Below are 13,224 nucleotides of genomic sequence, written 5' to 3'. Positions count from 1 at the left end.
TTCGGTCTTGACGATTTGGTGCACTGGTGGCGGTATAGCACCAACGGTGCTGCGGTCCGATGATATGATACCCTTACTACACAGCCACCTCAATTCCTCCTCGCAATCACGCACACGCTACTGGCTCCTTGTTCTGGGATTACTATTGCAGGTACATGTACCGCTGGTTGCGGGGGATGATAACTCTAATTGTGAGTGTACTGGCCTGAACCTTTGTGATAAAAGGCCCAGGCAACTAATCAGTGGGTGATGTGGTGTGATAGGCTCCTCTACTTCAACGATATCCTCCCAATCTGATGCGGACTCGCTCTCCTCGTGCGATACCCTCTCCGGTACCCTGACTATCTCCTCCTCTGCGACGGGCAGTATCTCCCTCTCCAATGTCGAGACTATCAATGGCGGCATCACCATCCAGGATGTATCCGGGTTGACGTCGTTCTCGGCGTCGGATCTACAGAAAGTGAATGGGAAGATCTATATCTCGGGGAATGACGACTTGACGAATTTGTCGTTTCCGGATTTGGAAAAAGTCCCCGGGGAGATTGATATCGAGGGGAACAAGGAGTTGAGGGACATTGTATTCCAAGATTTGAAGAACGTCGATGGGAGTTTAATTCTGGAGGGGACATTCAACGAGTGGGTCCTCCGTTTCCTTTTCTTTGTGAGGGATATTCTTTTGACGATGGGCAGGATCAAATTCGGCGATCTCGATAAGGTCAAAGGACAAACGGTGATTCATTCCCATGGCGGGTCGTTTCGATGCTCGAGTCTCAATTCTCTTCGTGATGACGACGATGACGACGATAACAATACCCGCCGTCGCCGCGACAACAACAACAACAACGGCGCCTTTCAAGGATCTTACACCTGCACCGACGGTTCCAGCAGCGGACTCAGTGCCGGCGCCAAAGCCGGTATCGCCATTGCCGTGATCGTACTCGTCCTTCTCATCCTTGTTGGTTTGTGGATGATGTATCGGAAACAGCGGAAGCGGCGCAGAAGACGGAATGATGATCAGAGCCAAATGATGTATACGCCTGTCGGGGTCGGCCTTCGGGGCGGCGGTGGTAGTAGTAATCGAGACGAGGAGTCGGCAGCTGGTGATGAGAAGCCTGTTACCGGAGTCCCGAATCCCGCCGTACTTAGGCAGAATAGCGACCCTGTTATTGCGGCTAGTGCCATTCCCCGGAAACCGATATCGCCGCCACCGCCATCGAACGAGATGAACAGGGAATCTATGGTGTCCATGTCGACGTCTCCGCCCCTCCCTGCTGCGTTGGTCCCAGGAGATCGCTCGTCGGCGTCGCCGCCGAATGACGCGGATGGACGATCACTGTTCCTGCATCCGATTCCCCGGAGGCGACCGTCGGAGACGGATGTGCCGTTGCTGGATAGTGGTGACGTGCATGAGGCGCCCGGAAGTCCAGTACAACGGCCAATGTTTGAGCTAGATGCAGGGCCCGTGCGAGGAACGCATCAGCAACCGATTAACCATGAGTAGCATGCGCTGCAGTTTATGATTTGCATATCCAATGTATATACCTGAGCGGTCAATAGTCCAAAAAGATTTCACGAAGATAAGAATATCTAACTGTACATTAGATCACGAATCATAACAAAGAAAACCAAACCAAATGCAACCGATATCCCCAATCATGATAGTATACATCATGCATTAACAATCATCCATTAGATTATGACTTCTTCGCTCGCACTGCCTGCAGTGTCTCACCAGACGCCAACGGTCCACACCATCCGTACGTATCGCACCGGCATTGCTCGTACCGGGGGCAACTATACCTGTTAGCATTTCTCCGCATTTCTCCCCCCACGTTGTAGGCCAACTTACTATATCACATCCATTCCGAAAATGATATGCCAGATCTTCTCATACACCCATCCCACGCCAAAGCTATCCGTCAGCTCCGTCTCCTCTGCCCATTTCAGCATGCGCTCGTAGTCTTCGCGTGGCCGTTCCAGGATCCGTTCTCGGCTGACGGCGAACTGTCCGCAGCACACATTTCCGATGTGTTCGGGCACCTTCTCAGCCGGTACGCCCAGGATCGTCTCATACACTTCTGGGAAAAACGCGCGGATGTCGTCCTTCTCAATATCGATTTGTGTCGGGCTCCAAGGGTGCACGCTCGTGGGACATCCCGGGTCGTGCTCGCACCGAAGGTTCACGTAACCCTGCGCGTCGACGGCCTCAAGTCGGAGGTTCTTCAGCGCGGGGCTGGTGTGGGGACCGAAGAGGTCATTGTGCCATTGGTCGAGGTTCGAGTGGATGAAGATGGTATACTTCGGGAGTTGGTGATAGAAGTCGACGACGAAGGAAAGGTAGGCGGCGGCTTCGCGGCCACGAATAGTACGCGGAACAAGGAGATAGGGAGCAGGGGGCTGGTCGGTCGTGTAGATGAAGGGAATTGAGCCGCTGGACAAGGTATATCAGTATATGATCGCCTGGTGGCTAGGTAGGATCGTACTGGTCTTTGCAGTAGTTGAGGAGCCAGGTGAGGTCCTCTTTCACGGTCGCAGCCAATACTAAGCCAATGTCATTTGTCGCATTGCTGTAAGTACTGGTAAGTTGGGCCAGTTGGGATGTCACGATGTCGTGGTCGTTGTTGGGAGTTTCTTGGTGGACTGGTGAGACAAGGTCGGGTCAGCATGATGTCGGTGATGATGCACACGGACCACGTGAGCTGCAGAGAGAAAGTATAGATACCTGGTTGGGGTTCATAGGGCCGTGTACCATAGAGATACCAAGATACCATGGAGGTGACAAGGAGAGCAAGACATCCCAGGCCGGCAGTGCGGCGGGCAGGCCAGCGAAATAGCCGCCTCTTAGACATTGGGGATGGGCCTCACGGAGAGGGGGAGGCGACGGGACGGAAGAGCAATATAAACGGGCGCAGAGGGGAGAGGGAGGCGCTATCTAAAAAGAAAAGGGGGAGAAATGGAACAATGAGGCAGTCACAAATCAAGACATGAGACGAAGATTAAGTCGCGTCATCAGCCATGTTGCGCGCAGCCAAACGAGAGAAGAGATGGAAGAAGTCAAAGTTGGAGTGAAGTTGAGTGAGTGAGCCTCAAGCGACGGGAAAGAAAGGGTAACTCAGGGAAAGGAAATGGATGGCCAGCCAGCCGAAAAGCCAAAAAGGGCCCCCTCGGGTGGATCCAGGCTGGACGCCATGGCCTCACACAATACGCAGTAAGGGGCAGCTGGCGACGCCTCTAACCTCATCCGGACTAGTCTGGCCTTTCTCCGGCCATTTAATCGTCAGGATCTGAAGTTGAGTGTAACCCCAGTGGAGTCTCGATGTTCCTGGTGGTGGAGGTTCCCCCGCCTCTATTGGTCGCCTGCCCCCGGCCCAAGAACCGCTAGTGACGGATCCATCCTTAGTGCCATCCAGCCATGCCCCGTTCGGAGCTAGGCCACGTTACTTGCAGATACACCTGGAGTGTGAAATCTGGAGGTGGAACAACCGAGAACGGTCGTGGAGAGAGGCAGGGAAAGGGTTGAGCAGTGTACAATAACTGACGGTGAGGGATGAGGTCCACAGTAACATCGCTTAGTCGTTATACAGCAGCCAGCTTGGTTTAGAACCAGCTGTTTTGCCTATCTCGTTGCAGGGCCAAGAAGCCACTCGTCACGGAGTACGTCACCCTATGAGGAATACGACCAAATGATGCTTGACGGGTCATTTCCGGCGCGTCGGGCCCATCCGGACACATGCAGATGTCGGTATATCGCAGCATATGCCACGCAGCTGTCGGACGGCCCCTGGTGGATCGCATCGTTGAAGACCGGCGAATATATATTTCGTGCAGCGGCCCTGAGCCACCGCTGCTTATATCCTCCGGCATTATGCAGTACGCGCGTCTGTCGATGTGATGGGTGCTATTACTATACTATAATGCAGGGACTAGGAGTGTACCGTAGACCTAACAGCTTCAATTACAGTACTCAGTATAGGGGTCTTCATGCTTATGCTCCGTATGTTAGTAACATTGGCCTGATTTCTGTTCTATAGTTGAAGGATAGTTATGTTGACCTGTTGTAATAAGCTTTGTCCTAGTAGTAGATATCTGTTATAATGTAAACTCAGCCCACATGCCCCTAAATAGAAGCAAGATTAAGCCACGTGTGGTACAACATGACAGGTGTGGACCACCCAGCAGTGGTGTACGTATATTGACTGTTATTGCTCCCGCAAATCAAGGTGGGCCAGTACCAGCCGTGCTCAAGTGTGGACGGAATATGGAGAAGTGATCTACCATACCCAGAACAGTCAGCAGTAGGACTCTACACCGTATTGGTTTTCAGCAGATGATGATTTCACCCACTCACCGAGTTGGTGGGCGAAGAAAGGAGGTTGTTGAGGCATTGCGAGCTATAAGTGCCTAACTGATGTCTTCAGCCGGTCCACCTCCTTGCAGCAATTGCAGCAAGCACAGGGCACCTGACAGCTGCAGAACCAAAGCAGCCACGTCAGGATTAGATTTCGAGCCTCAGCATTAAGCATAGGTTAGGCTCGGATGTACAGCTCGGCTCATAGGTTGTCCCTGACGGATGTCGGACCAGCACGGCATTGATGGTGTTATAGATAGTGTTGCGGATAAATTGGGGCACGTTTGATACGATCCAGATGTACGTGCTGCTATCGCTATACTTAGGCGTTAATTAGCATGTTTGGTAAGCTGAGCACTCAGCCCGCTGGGAAAGCTAATATGGAGAGACAACATAGTCTACCGGTCAGTCCACGGACATTCATATAATGGTAGTTGCAGGTGGCATTGAATCTATTCAGGTGGCCGATATGCTTTATGTAGTCATGATCAACATCAGCTTGAGACAAAAACTGTGGTTAGACTTTCTCATTCAACCGAACTGGAAACTGGAAGCGCGGCACGTCTCAAAAATTAGCCGGGGTGGTCGGCGAGGAAGCCGAGCGGATGATTGGACTGCTGAACGAGGCAATTATCCGTGCGGGAAGCGGGTTGATGCGGATGATTTGGGGGTGATTTGGGGAAGTCTGACCCCGCAGAGTTGCAATGATGCAGAAGGAGATGTGTAAGCGAGATTGTTCCAGATTCCATGGCACTTCTCAAACGAGATGCAAATCGTTGAGTCGAAATCTCAATGCTCGGATCATGTGCCTGGCAGATAATGTTAGTAATGGGGCATGAGGAAAATATAATAAGGACAATGATTGGTGGAAAATTATTTGTAGGGGTCCCAAAGAGGAAACGTGTTTTGGCGGGGAGGAGAATTCGGAGGAATGTCTGCCGCCTGACATCATCACTGACTGTCTCTGACTTCCTCGACTGCCACCATCTGCTGGAGGTGTGTACTCCATCAGAGTTGAAAACACAATAGCCATTGGCAAAATACCATTGCAACCTCAATTCTCGGGAAATAAATGGCGTGTCTGACCATGGTTTCCTCTTCTCGGGGTCGGAATTAACCGACAGACCGAGAAGTATCTCAGAAGATGAATGGAATGGGAATGGGAACATCCCACGCACGCCCCACCGAGGGGTTCCAGTTACTACTGGCGGGGTAAACTTCCCCTCGAAAAGCATCAACAGCCACTCATCGTCGCGGCACCTCCTCCATCGACTTCGATGATGGACTAGAGCCATGCTATGTGACCCCCACCGGAGGACCTCGGCCGTCTGGAAGCGCTCCCTATTTCTGTCGCGCTCGCCCTCCTCTTCTTCCTTCAATCTTTCCCTTCTTTCTTCATCTCTTCTATCTCTATTCTCCTCGTGAATCACATCCTCTTACGCAATGTCTCTCGGAAAGAAGGTTACTCTCAACTCCGGTACTCAGATCCCGTACGTATCTCCTGTCTCTGCTTGCGCAATCGCAATTGCTGACCCCAATTAGCCAGCTGGGATTTGGTACCTGGCAGTCTGCCCCCGGTCAGGTCGGTGATGCTGTCTACGAGGCCTTGAAGGCCGGTTACCGCCACTTGGTAAGTCTCATAGCCCGAAATGTATTCGGTGAATCATCAGTTACTAACACGATCTAGGATCTGGCTACTATGTAGGTTCCGACACTCACCTCAAATCGATCACACAAGCTAACCCCCGCAGCTACCAGAACCAGCGCGAGGTCGCCCAGGGCATCAAGAGAGCCTACAAGGACGTCCCTGGCCTCAAACGTGAGGACATCTTCATCGTAAGCACATTCCATACATCCAACCTCCAGCCTATACTAACCCCCGCAGACCTCCAAGCTGTGGAACTCCCAGCACGACCCCGCCGTTGTTGAGAAGGCTTTGGACGAGTGCCTTGCCGAGCTCGAGCTCGACTACCTCGATGTGCGTACCTTGATGGCCGACATCCACCAACGATCACTAACATCTTCCAGCTCTACCTCGTCCACTGGCCCGTTTCCTTCACCACCGGTTCCGAGCTCTTCCCCCTCGTCAAGGACAGCTCCGTTGAGGGCGGTGATGTCGTGATCAACGACAACATCTCCATCGTCGACACCTGGAAGGCCATGACCCAGCTCCCCAAGAGCAAGGCCCGCGCCGTCGGTGTCTCCAACCACATGATCCCCCACGTAAGTCGCTTCATACCCACTCCTCATCAACACATACTAACCTCCCACAGCTTGAGGCCATCATCAACGCCACCGGTGTCACCCCCGCCGTCAACCAGATCGAGCGTCACCCCGTTCTCCAGAGCAACGAGCTCATTGAATACTGCCAGAAGAAGGGCATCCACGTGACTGCCTACTCTGTACGCCCCCCTCCATACCCTCTCCACAATCATTCCAAAAACAAAGACTAACATACAATGAATACAGGCCTTCGGTAACAACGGCTTCGGCGTCCCCCTCCTCGTCACCCGCCCCGAAGTCAAGGAAGTCGCCGAGTCTGCCTCCAAGCGCCTCGGCACCACCGTCACCCCCGCTCAGGTCGTCCTCGCCTGGTCCCAGGTCGGTGGCCACAGTGTCATCCCCAAGTCGGTTACGCCGTCCCGCATCCAGGAGAACTTCAAGGAGGTGGAGCTCACTCCCGAGGAAATCGCCAAGGTGTCCGAGCTGGGCAAGGACCGCAGACGCTACAACACTCCTTACATTGCTAACAAGCCTCGCTGGGATATTAACATCTTCGATGAGGAGGAGGAGAAGCCTGCTGGTCATAAGGTGATTGTTTAAAGTGCTGGTCGCTGGGAACTCTCGCTTGTATGATGATGACGATTATGTGATGGGTTATATTTTGTGTAGGAGATAGAGAAATGTGAAAATAGATTTGGTCTCCATCCTGCTGATACTCACTTGGCTAAATGTAAGGAAAGAGAATAGGTGAGTTCCACATAGGTAGTAGAGGCTATGGTTGACATTATAGCTGGTATATATTACTAGAGAAGGTAAGTAGGTCGAAAAAATCGATTGTTTAGTAATTATGTGCTACCAGCACCGTGTGTCCCCGGGATAACTTCAAGCTCTGGAGCCAAATCAATTAACTGCTTCATTTACATGCCCACATATCTTTGCTAAAACAAACAATCCGACAAGCAACTCCAGGATTTCCATGCCCCTCTATCTATACTTGAGACACAGCCAACAGTCTATAGAACACTCATACAAGTTAACCCATCTACCAGCAAGCCAAATCACCAGAAAGGTCACCATAAAATTCACAAACACACACCCAATGATAACTTTTGATAGAAATGCCCCGCCAACATGACTGCACACAATCAACCCCTCAACCAAGAACACCCCCGGACAGAACCCCTGGCCATTCTTCCCCCTTTCACCCCTCCCCCCCCCAAGCTTACAAAACCCCCAAACACCCATCCACCCTATGCTCCACACAAATCATGACTCCGGAGTCTATAGGCAGGGGCAGACGTTCGTCAAGATGACCCACTAGATCAATGTGAGCTTGAAATCCATATTCCTGTAATTCACCCTGCAGCTCCTTAGCACGGGCGACCAATCTTTGCAAAGCTTCGGACATTGGCCTTCCCCAGTGAGTAGAATTCTTAGGAAAGAGATTTTGCAGAGGGTTGCTTTTCTTCCCGAAGAAGCTACCCCGAGTGCTGCTGCTGTTGCTGTATCTCACTGGTATGTCATCGCAACCCCAAGCGTTCCTGCAGAGGTATTCCCAGATAGCATGTATAGCCATCTGCTTGGATCCATTCATAGCCTTGTAGCCGAGATGGCGCGTGTCTTTCCAGATGCGGTCGAATTCGCCCTTCCTGTGGATGATTATTGCCATAGGGGTTAGCTTGGCGGAACTGTATGACTTGGGACGGGAAGTAGTAGTAGTAGCTGATGTGATCTTACAGTGAAACTGCTACCTCCATGTCATCGTAAAAGAATTGAGCGTCCTCGGCCAAGGCCTTGTCTTCTAGTGCTTTGGCGATTTGCTTCTCGGCCTCCTTCTGCGCTTGCTCTGCGCGTTTGGCTATTTCTTTCGCGTGAATCTTCCAGCTTTGTAGCTCGTCTGTGATGGTCTGCGCACGGTCTGCATTGCTAACTCATTAGTTTATCTTTACTGTACTTTGATGGGCAGCAAAGAGTCAGGTCTAGATTTCCCCCAGACCCAACGCTTCAGCAAGAACGTCGTTCACCGTGGTATGCTCACGCTGTAGTCGATTGACATCACCTTCAAGATTCCCGTTGGTCTCCTGTAAACCACGACATAATGTGCGAAGGGTAATGCACTCGTCCTTCAACCGCTGGTTCTCCGCTCTCAAGCTATTCCGTTCGTTTAACAAGCTATTCCGTTCGTTCAAGTTGGAAACGGCGCTTTTGATGATTTCAGACAGGGAGAGATCACTACCAGCCGTATCGGTGGCCGTGGCAAGGTCGTCTAGGATGCGTTGGAGTTTCTTTAATGCGTTGTAGATGGTGGTAGGGGTCGAGTCTGATATCTTTGCCCCGAGAAGCGAGGCAATCTGTACACAGTGGTTGCGGAATGTGGATCCAGCGGACATTGTTGATGGTAGATTTCTGTGCAGATGTGTAGATGGCTTTTTGTGTGTAAGTTCTTTGAAGAAAGAGGGAGAGAAAAGCCTTTCGCTCGGTAGATGGAGGTATAGGTTAGGTACTGGGCTGTAAGGGGGTATAGGGTTAGGTATGCGGGGGAGGGGCAGAGACAGAAAAAGTATTTGATTTGCACAGTTATCGCAGTCTTTGCTGCTTACCCTCGTGGTTACTGGTACATACTATCGTGAAAGGGCTTTTTTCAGCTGACAGCCTTATACATGAAGGCAGGGATATCGTGTCCAATCAGCCATGACCACGTTAGGACGGGGGTCGTCAGTGCTGAGTCTCCTTGCGCACTCTTCGGCTGGCTGTTCTGGCATTGACGAATGGACAGTGAGGAATTGAAAGTTGCTGTGGAAGAAATAGTACAGCCTTGTTCGAAGCAATGTGCGATCGATATCATAGAGCAGTAATAGTAGTTAGGACATTCTTTGCGTTCTGACATACCACAGGACATGGAAGTTCTGTTCACTGACTGCCCTGCATATGATGGAAGGTACTATTACCCAGATATACAGTTCGATCAGGGGTAAGGGGCATGGTCAGAAAGTATAAGAAAGTCTTCACAGCAATTCAGAGATAGGGTCAGGTATACTCGCTCTACAAAATAGTCAAGATGGCCTAAGCCTGCTGATTAACGGATTGGCTGCTTGATTGTTTGTAGGTTGGGTTCTTAGCCTCAGATGGATGAAGTGCAGCTAGCATGTTCTTACTAGATTGATTCACAGTTAGAAAGGAATTAGTACTGGTACTTTAAGTCTGTAACATGGTCTGAGCTTTATATCTCAAGAACTGGGTATCACAAGTAACTAGAGATATGAGACCTTAGAGAAGTATCTCTACTATATAGAGTTGCAATCTCTGTTTTCACAGAAGTCAGTGAGATGAGAAAAAATTCCCCAATTACTCGAGAGATCAGCTCTATCATTACCATCTAGACACTAATTGCCATGCAGCTGTCCAGATCAACCACTGGCCAGTATCTACTATATGTCTGATGATACTAGCCCAAATATTATCATAGTAGCAGGAGACCCAATCAAGTCATAGGTTCATATAAAACAATTGCATTACACCAATAAAGCTTTTCTGAAGGCCTCAGAATCTCCCCGCCTCATCAATCAAGCTTCGTAAACAAATCCATCAATCTCTCGAACCTCGGCGTCCCCAACCCCGTAACAGGATCCCACCCCCTCGCAACCGGAAACCCATCAGTCCCACAACCCGGATTCTCGCCAACGGTCACATCCCTGAACGCCTCGGGATGTTCATACAGCACCGGATTCACAAACCCCACCGTGGCCTTGCCCTTCGCCAACCTCTCCTCATTAATGCGCGTCAACATGGCCGCGAACGCCGGCGCCGCGGCAGAGGTACCGCCTACTAATGTGGCTTCGCCTTGATTATAGATGATGATGTTGTCTGCGATGGCAGAGATATCCGGGTATCCTCGTCCGATGCGGTTGTAGATCCCGTCTGCGTTGGAGAAGTCTGTGTAGTTTACTTCTGAGTAGTAGGGGTAGGTGAGCTCGTCGGAGGTGGTGGAAAAATAGGCTTCCACGGAGTGGTTCTGGTATGCTGGTCGGGGGTAGATATTACTGAACCCGCCGCCGGAAGGAAAGCGGGTGACTGCTATTTCTTCGTCTTTGGCGGCGTCAGAACCTAGCGGGAGGTATGTGCCTCCTACTACGGTGAGGTAGGGACATGTGGCTGGGAAGTCCGGGACGAAGATGTTGTCTGAGGTGCCCAGGCAGGCGCCGGTGCTGGAGGCGACGCCGGAGTCGCCGGATGCCACCACGACAGTGATTCCCTGGAGGCCGAGTTTCATGAACTCGTGGCATTGGCGGCGTTGGTAGGCAATGGGGAGATCGGCTTCAGGGCTGCCGTAGGAGATGGAGATTACGTTTGTCGGAGTGTAGACGCCGCATTGCTTGGGGGAGTTGTAGCCGTCTGGGGAGGGGTCTGGGTATTGAGGGTCTAAGGATGAGGTTTCGTTGCAGTAGGAGCCGTCGATGGCGTAGAGAAAGTTGTTCAGGAGGCCTTTGTAGTTGTAGTTGTCTTCGTAGTTGGGGTCGTCGGTTTGGTAGAGGATGGTGTTTTGGGGCCAGATGATCGGGTAGGCCATCTGGAAGTCGAGGTCGGATTCGGGGCCCGCGTTGGTGACATCTGTTGGCGCAGTGGCTCCGTCGATGGAGTCGAGGGTTGGATGGGTTCCTTGGGGAATCTCGCTGGGTGGTGTTAGTTGTGTCTTAGAGGGTGGAGGGAGGGGTTGGACCTGGCAAAGTTGGAGAAGAAAAGGTTCAGATCTTCTTGACTGTAGACATCTCCTAGGTCTTCGAAGATGCCGAGCTCGTTGCCCTTTGTGGCTGTTGTTCCCTTGGTGATGTTGTACATGGCTGGACAATTAGCGTCGCTCATAGAGTCGGGTGGATGAACATACCTCTAATACAGTCTGGTGTCACGGCCAGATCGCAGTGTGCTAGCGGGTCGTCGAAGATCTTGGTGATATTGATTGGTAGTGGAGCGAGAATCGGGGGCAGACTGCCAAGGAAGCGCTTCTCTGTATCTCTCTTCTTGGAGGGCATGCCGCGCACTTCCAGCATCTTCACTCCTGGTGTGATGTAATCAATGTGCGATTGAAGAGCCTCGGGCACGTGGTATCTAACCAGTTAGCGGTATCATGGCATGTAGAAGGTGGACTCACTCATGGCATGTTACGTGGGAGCTTCCCGTGCCGGCGTGAGAATAGATGTAGTATTCCGTCTGCAGAAGTTGCTCGACCTCGCTTGCATGGGCATCGAACTGCAGCCACTGCTTATTGTAGGATTGCGAGATACGGCTTGGAGCAATGCCTGCGGACTCAATCCAGGCTCGGACGTTCTCCACGGCCTCATCCGACGGAGCAAACAGGTCATGCACCTCCTCGCTGGAGAGGTGCTGTCCGTAGCGGGACGATTGTGGATGAGATCTAAACCATCAGCTAGGTCCTGGTAAGGGAACAGACAACATACACCTCCATCAACAAATCGTGACCACGATCCAAGTTGGACTGGGTAAGCCCTATTCGCATAGGCAGCATAGCACTCTTGTCCAACCGGCTTTCCTCTACCCAGACACTGGGCAATGCATCGCGCCGCTCATGAACGACATAGTTACGGGGCGCTGGACTAGCCAGAGCGACCGTAACACTGAGAAGGAGAAGTGAGGCACGCATGTTGACAGCAGCAACAGAATAAGCGTGGCGTGCAAAACATCACGCAATAACGGTGGGAGCTGCGGGAATATATGCTAGTTGACAGAATGCTGCTGATCCCATTGACTCGCATCACTTCACTTTGACACGCTGACGTTTGCACTCCTACATCTCAACGACAGAAGCCCCTGGCTAGAGGGTATGGCATGAACTCCAAACCCTGATAAGAGACTTTGACATCCATCGCCAATAAGGAACCTGACTACTGCAGATCACACTGGATCATCATCATCAAGACCCGCTGTCCGTGCAAACACCAATTGCTGTGCTATTGTCGCTAGCCAAAGGCTGTTCAAGGCACCCACAGACAGAACATAATCGTCAAATCAATCAATCTAACCAAAAACATCTTGCTCAAAGGCGAAACCCCCTATTATAATCATAAAAAAACCCGTTCACTAGCACCACCAAACCGTTATCACCAACTCAAGAAAGTAAAACACAACCATAGCGGGAAAAACAAGCACTACACACAATCAATTGTCCGATCTGCACGAGAGCAATAGACAGCGGGCTGTAAAGCCTAAGTCGTGGGTGTGTGGGTAAGACTCTGCCACTAGTGGTGGTTCCACGACGGGCGATCAGCGCCAGACACTGAAGCTTGTCTTCGGAGTCGGACAATCCACGCGGAAAGCTTGAGTTAGTCTTGAGAGCGCCAGGGGAGAGTCAGTCCCCTTTTCTTCTCTTATTGATGATGGGGAGGATTTGATGTAATTTGTTGAGATTTGGGTCGGAAGTATGTCCTTGTGCTATAAGCTGGCTAACTCATTGTCAGATTATTCAGACGAGAGTCTTTCCAGATGCACCCTGGACAAGCAATAGTTTAGTTCGTCTTAACTCCACTCGTGGGTCATGTCTCTATTGCTCAAGAACCATAATGTCAATAAAACATCTCCACCTCGTGGGCAGGAAATAGGTTGGTAAGCTTCACAGGATGACATCACTAGCGACAGGTACT

The 13,224-nt window shown here is 51.3% G+C and overlaps 6 protein-coding genes across 6 annotated transcripts; 3 read left to right on the top strand and 3 right to left on the bottom strand.

Moving 5' to 3' along the window:
* Nucleotides 1-64: 64 nt before the first annotated feature.
* On the top strand, nucleotides 65-1,501 carry AKAW2_80111A (putative GPI-anchored cell wall protein Pst1; the record flags this gene model as incomplete). Its single annotated transcript, XM_041681095.1, has 2 exons — nucleotides 65-191; nucleotides 264-1,501. The coding sequence occupies 2 exons, from the start codon at nucleotides 65-67 to the stop codon at nucleotides 1,499-1,501; spliced, it is 1,365 nt and encodes a 454-aa protein (XP_041548072.1).
* Nucleotides 1,502-1,694: 193 nt separating this feature from the next.
* Nucleotides 1,695-2,849, bottom strand: AKAW2_80110S (DUF3431 domain-containing protein; the record flags this gene model as incomplete). The annotated part of the gene is made up of 4 exons (XM_041681094.1): nucleotides 1,695-1,794; nucleotides 1,850-2,431; nucleotides 2,484-2,640; nucleotides 2,750-2,849. 4 exons carry the CDS (start codon nucleotides 2,847-2,849, stop codon nucleotides 1,695-1,697), a joined length of 939 nt encoding a protein of 312 aa, XP_041548071.1.
* A 1,926-nt stretch (nucleotides 2,850-4,775) lies between these two features.
* Nucleotides 4,776-5,075, top strand: AKAW2_80109A (uncharacterized protein; the record flags this gene model as incomplete). Its single annotated transcript, XM_041681093.1, has 1 exon — nucleotides 4,776-5,075. The coding sequence occupies one exon, from the start codon at nucleotides 4,776-4,778 to the stop codon at nucleotides 5,073-5,075; it is 300 nt and encodes a 99-aa protein (XP_041548070.1).
* A 716-nt stretch (nucleotides 5,076-5,791) lies between these two features.
* Nucleotides 5,792-7,171, top strand: akr1 (putative aldehyde reductase (AKR1); the record flags this gene model as incomplete). The annotated part of the gene is made up of 8 exons (XM_041681092.1): nucleotides 5,792-5,838; nucleotides 5,891-5,978; nucleotides 6,036-6,049; nucleotides 6,100-6,184; nucleotides 6,234-6,326; nucleotides 6,377-6,571; nucleotides 6,622-6,750; nucleotides 6,818-7,171. 8 exons carry the CDS (start codon nucleotides 5,792-5,794, stop codon nucleotides 7,169-7,171), a joined length of 1,005 nt encoding a protein of 334 aa, XP_041548069.1.
* A 622-nt stretch (nucleotides 7,172-7,793) lies between these two features.
* On the bottom strand, nucleotides 7,794-8,961 carry AKAW2_80107S (uncharacterized protein; the record flags this gene model as incomplete). The annotated part of the gene is made up of 3 exons (XM_041681091.1): nucleotides 7,794-8,220; nucleotides 8,309-8,489; nucleotides 8,568-8,961. The coding sequence occupies 3 exons, from the start codon at nucleotides 8,959-8,961 to the stop codon at nucleotides 7,794-7,796; spliced, it is 1,002 nt and encodes a 333-aa protein (XP_041548068.1).
* A 1,169-nt stretch (nucleotides 8,962-10,130) lies between these two features.
* SED1 (S53 family peptidase) lies at nucleotides 10,131-12,227 on the bottom strand (the record flags this gene model as incomplete). The annotated part of the gene is made up of 5 exons (XM_041681090.1): nucleotides 10,131-11,241; nucleotides 11,289-11,409; nucleotides 11,454-11,674; nucleotides 11,718-11,981; nucleotides 12,025-12,227. 5 exons carry the CDS (start codon nucleotides 12,225-12,227, stop codon nucleotides 10,131-10,133), a joined length of 1,920 nt encoding a protein of 639 aa, XP_041548067.1.
* Between the last annotated feature and the right edge of the window lie 997 nt (nucleotides 12,228-13,224).

This window comes from Aspergillus luchuensis, chromosome 8 (genome assembly GCF_016861625.1).
Source record: "Aspergillus luchuensis IFO 4308 DNA, chromosome 8, nearly complete sequence".
Lineage (NCBI taxonomy): Eukaryota > Fungi > Ascomycota > Eurotiomycetes > Eurotiales > Aspergillaceae > Aspergillus > Aspergillus luchuensis.
This window is presented reverse-complemented; position numbering and strand designations above follow the sequence as displayed.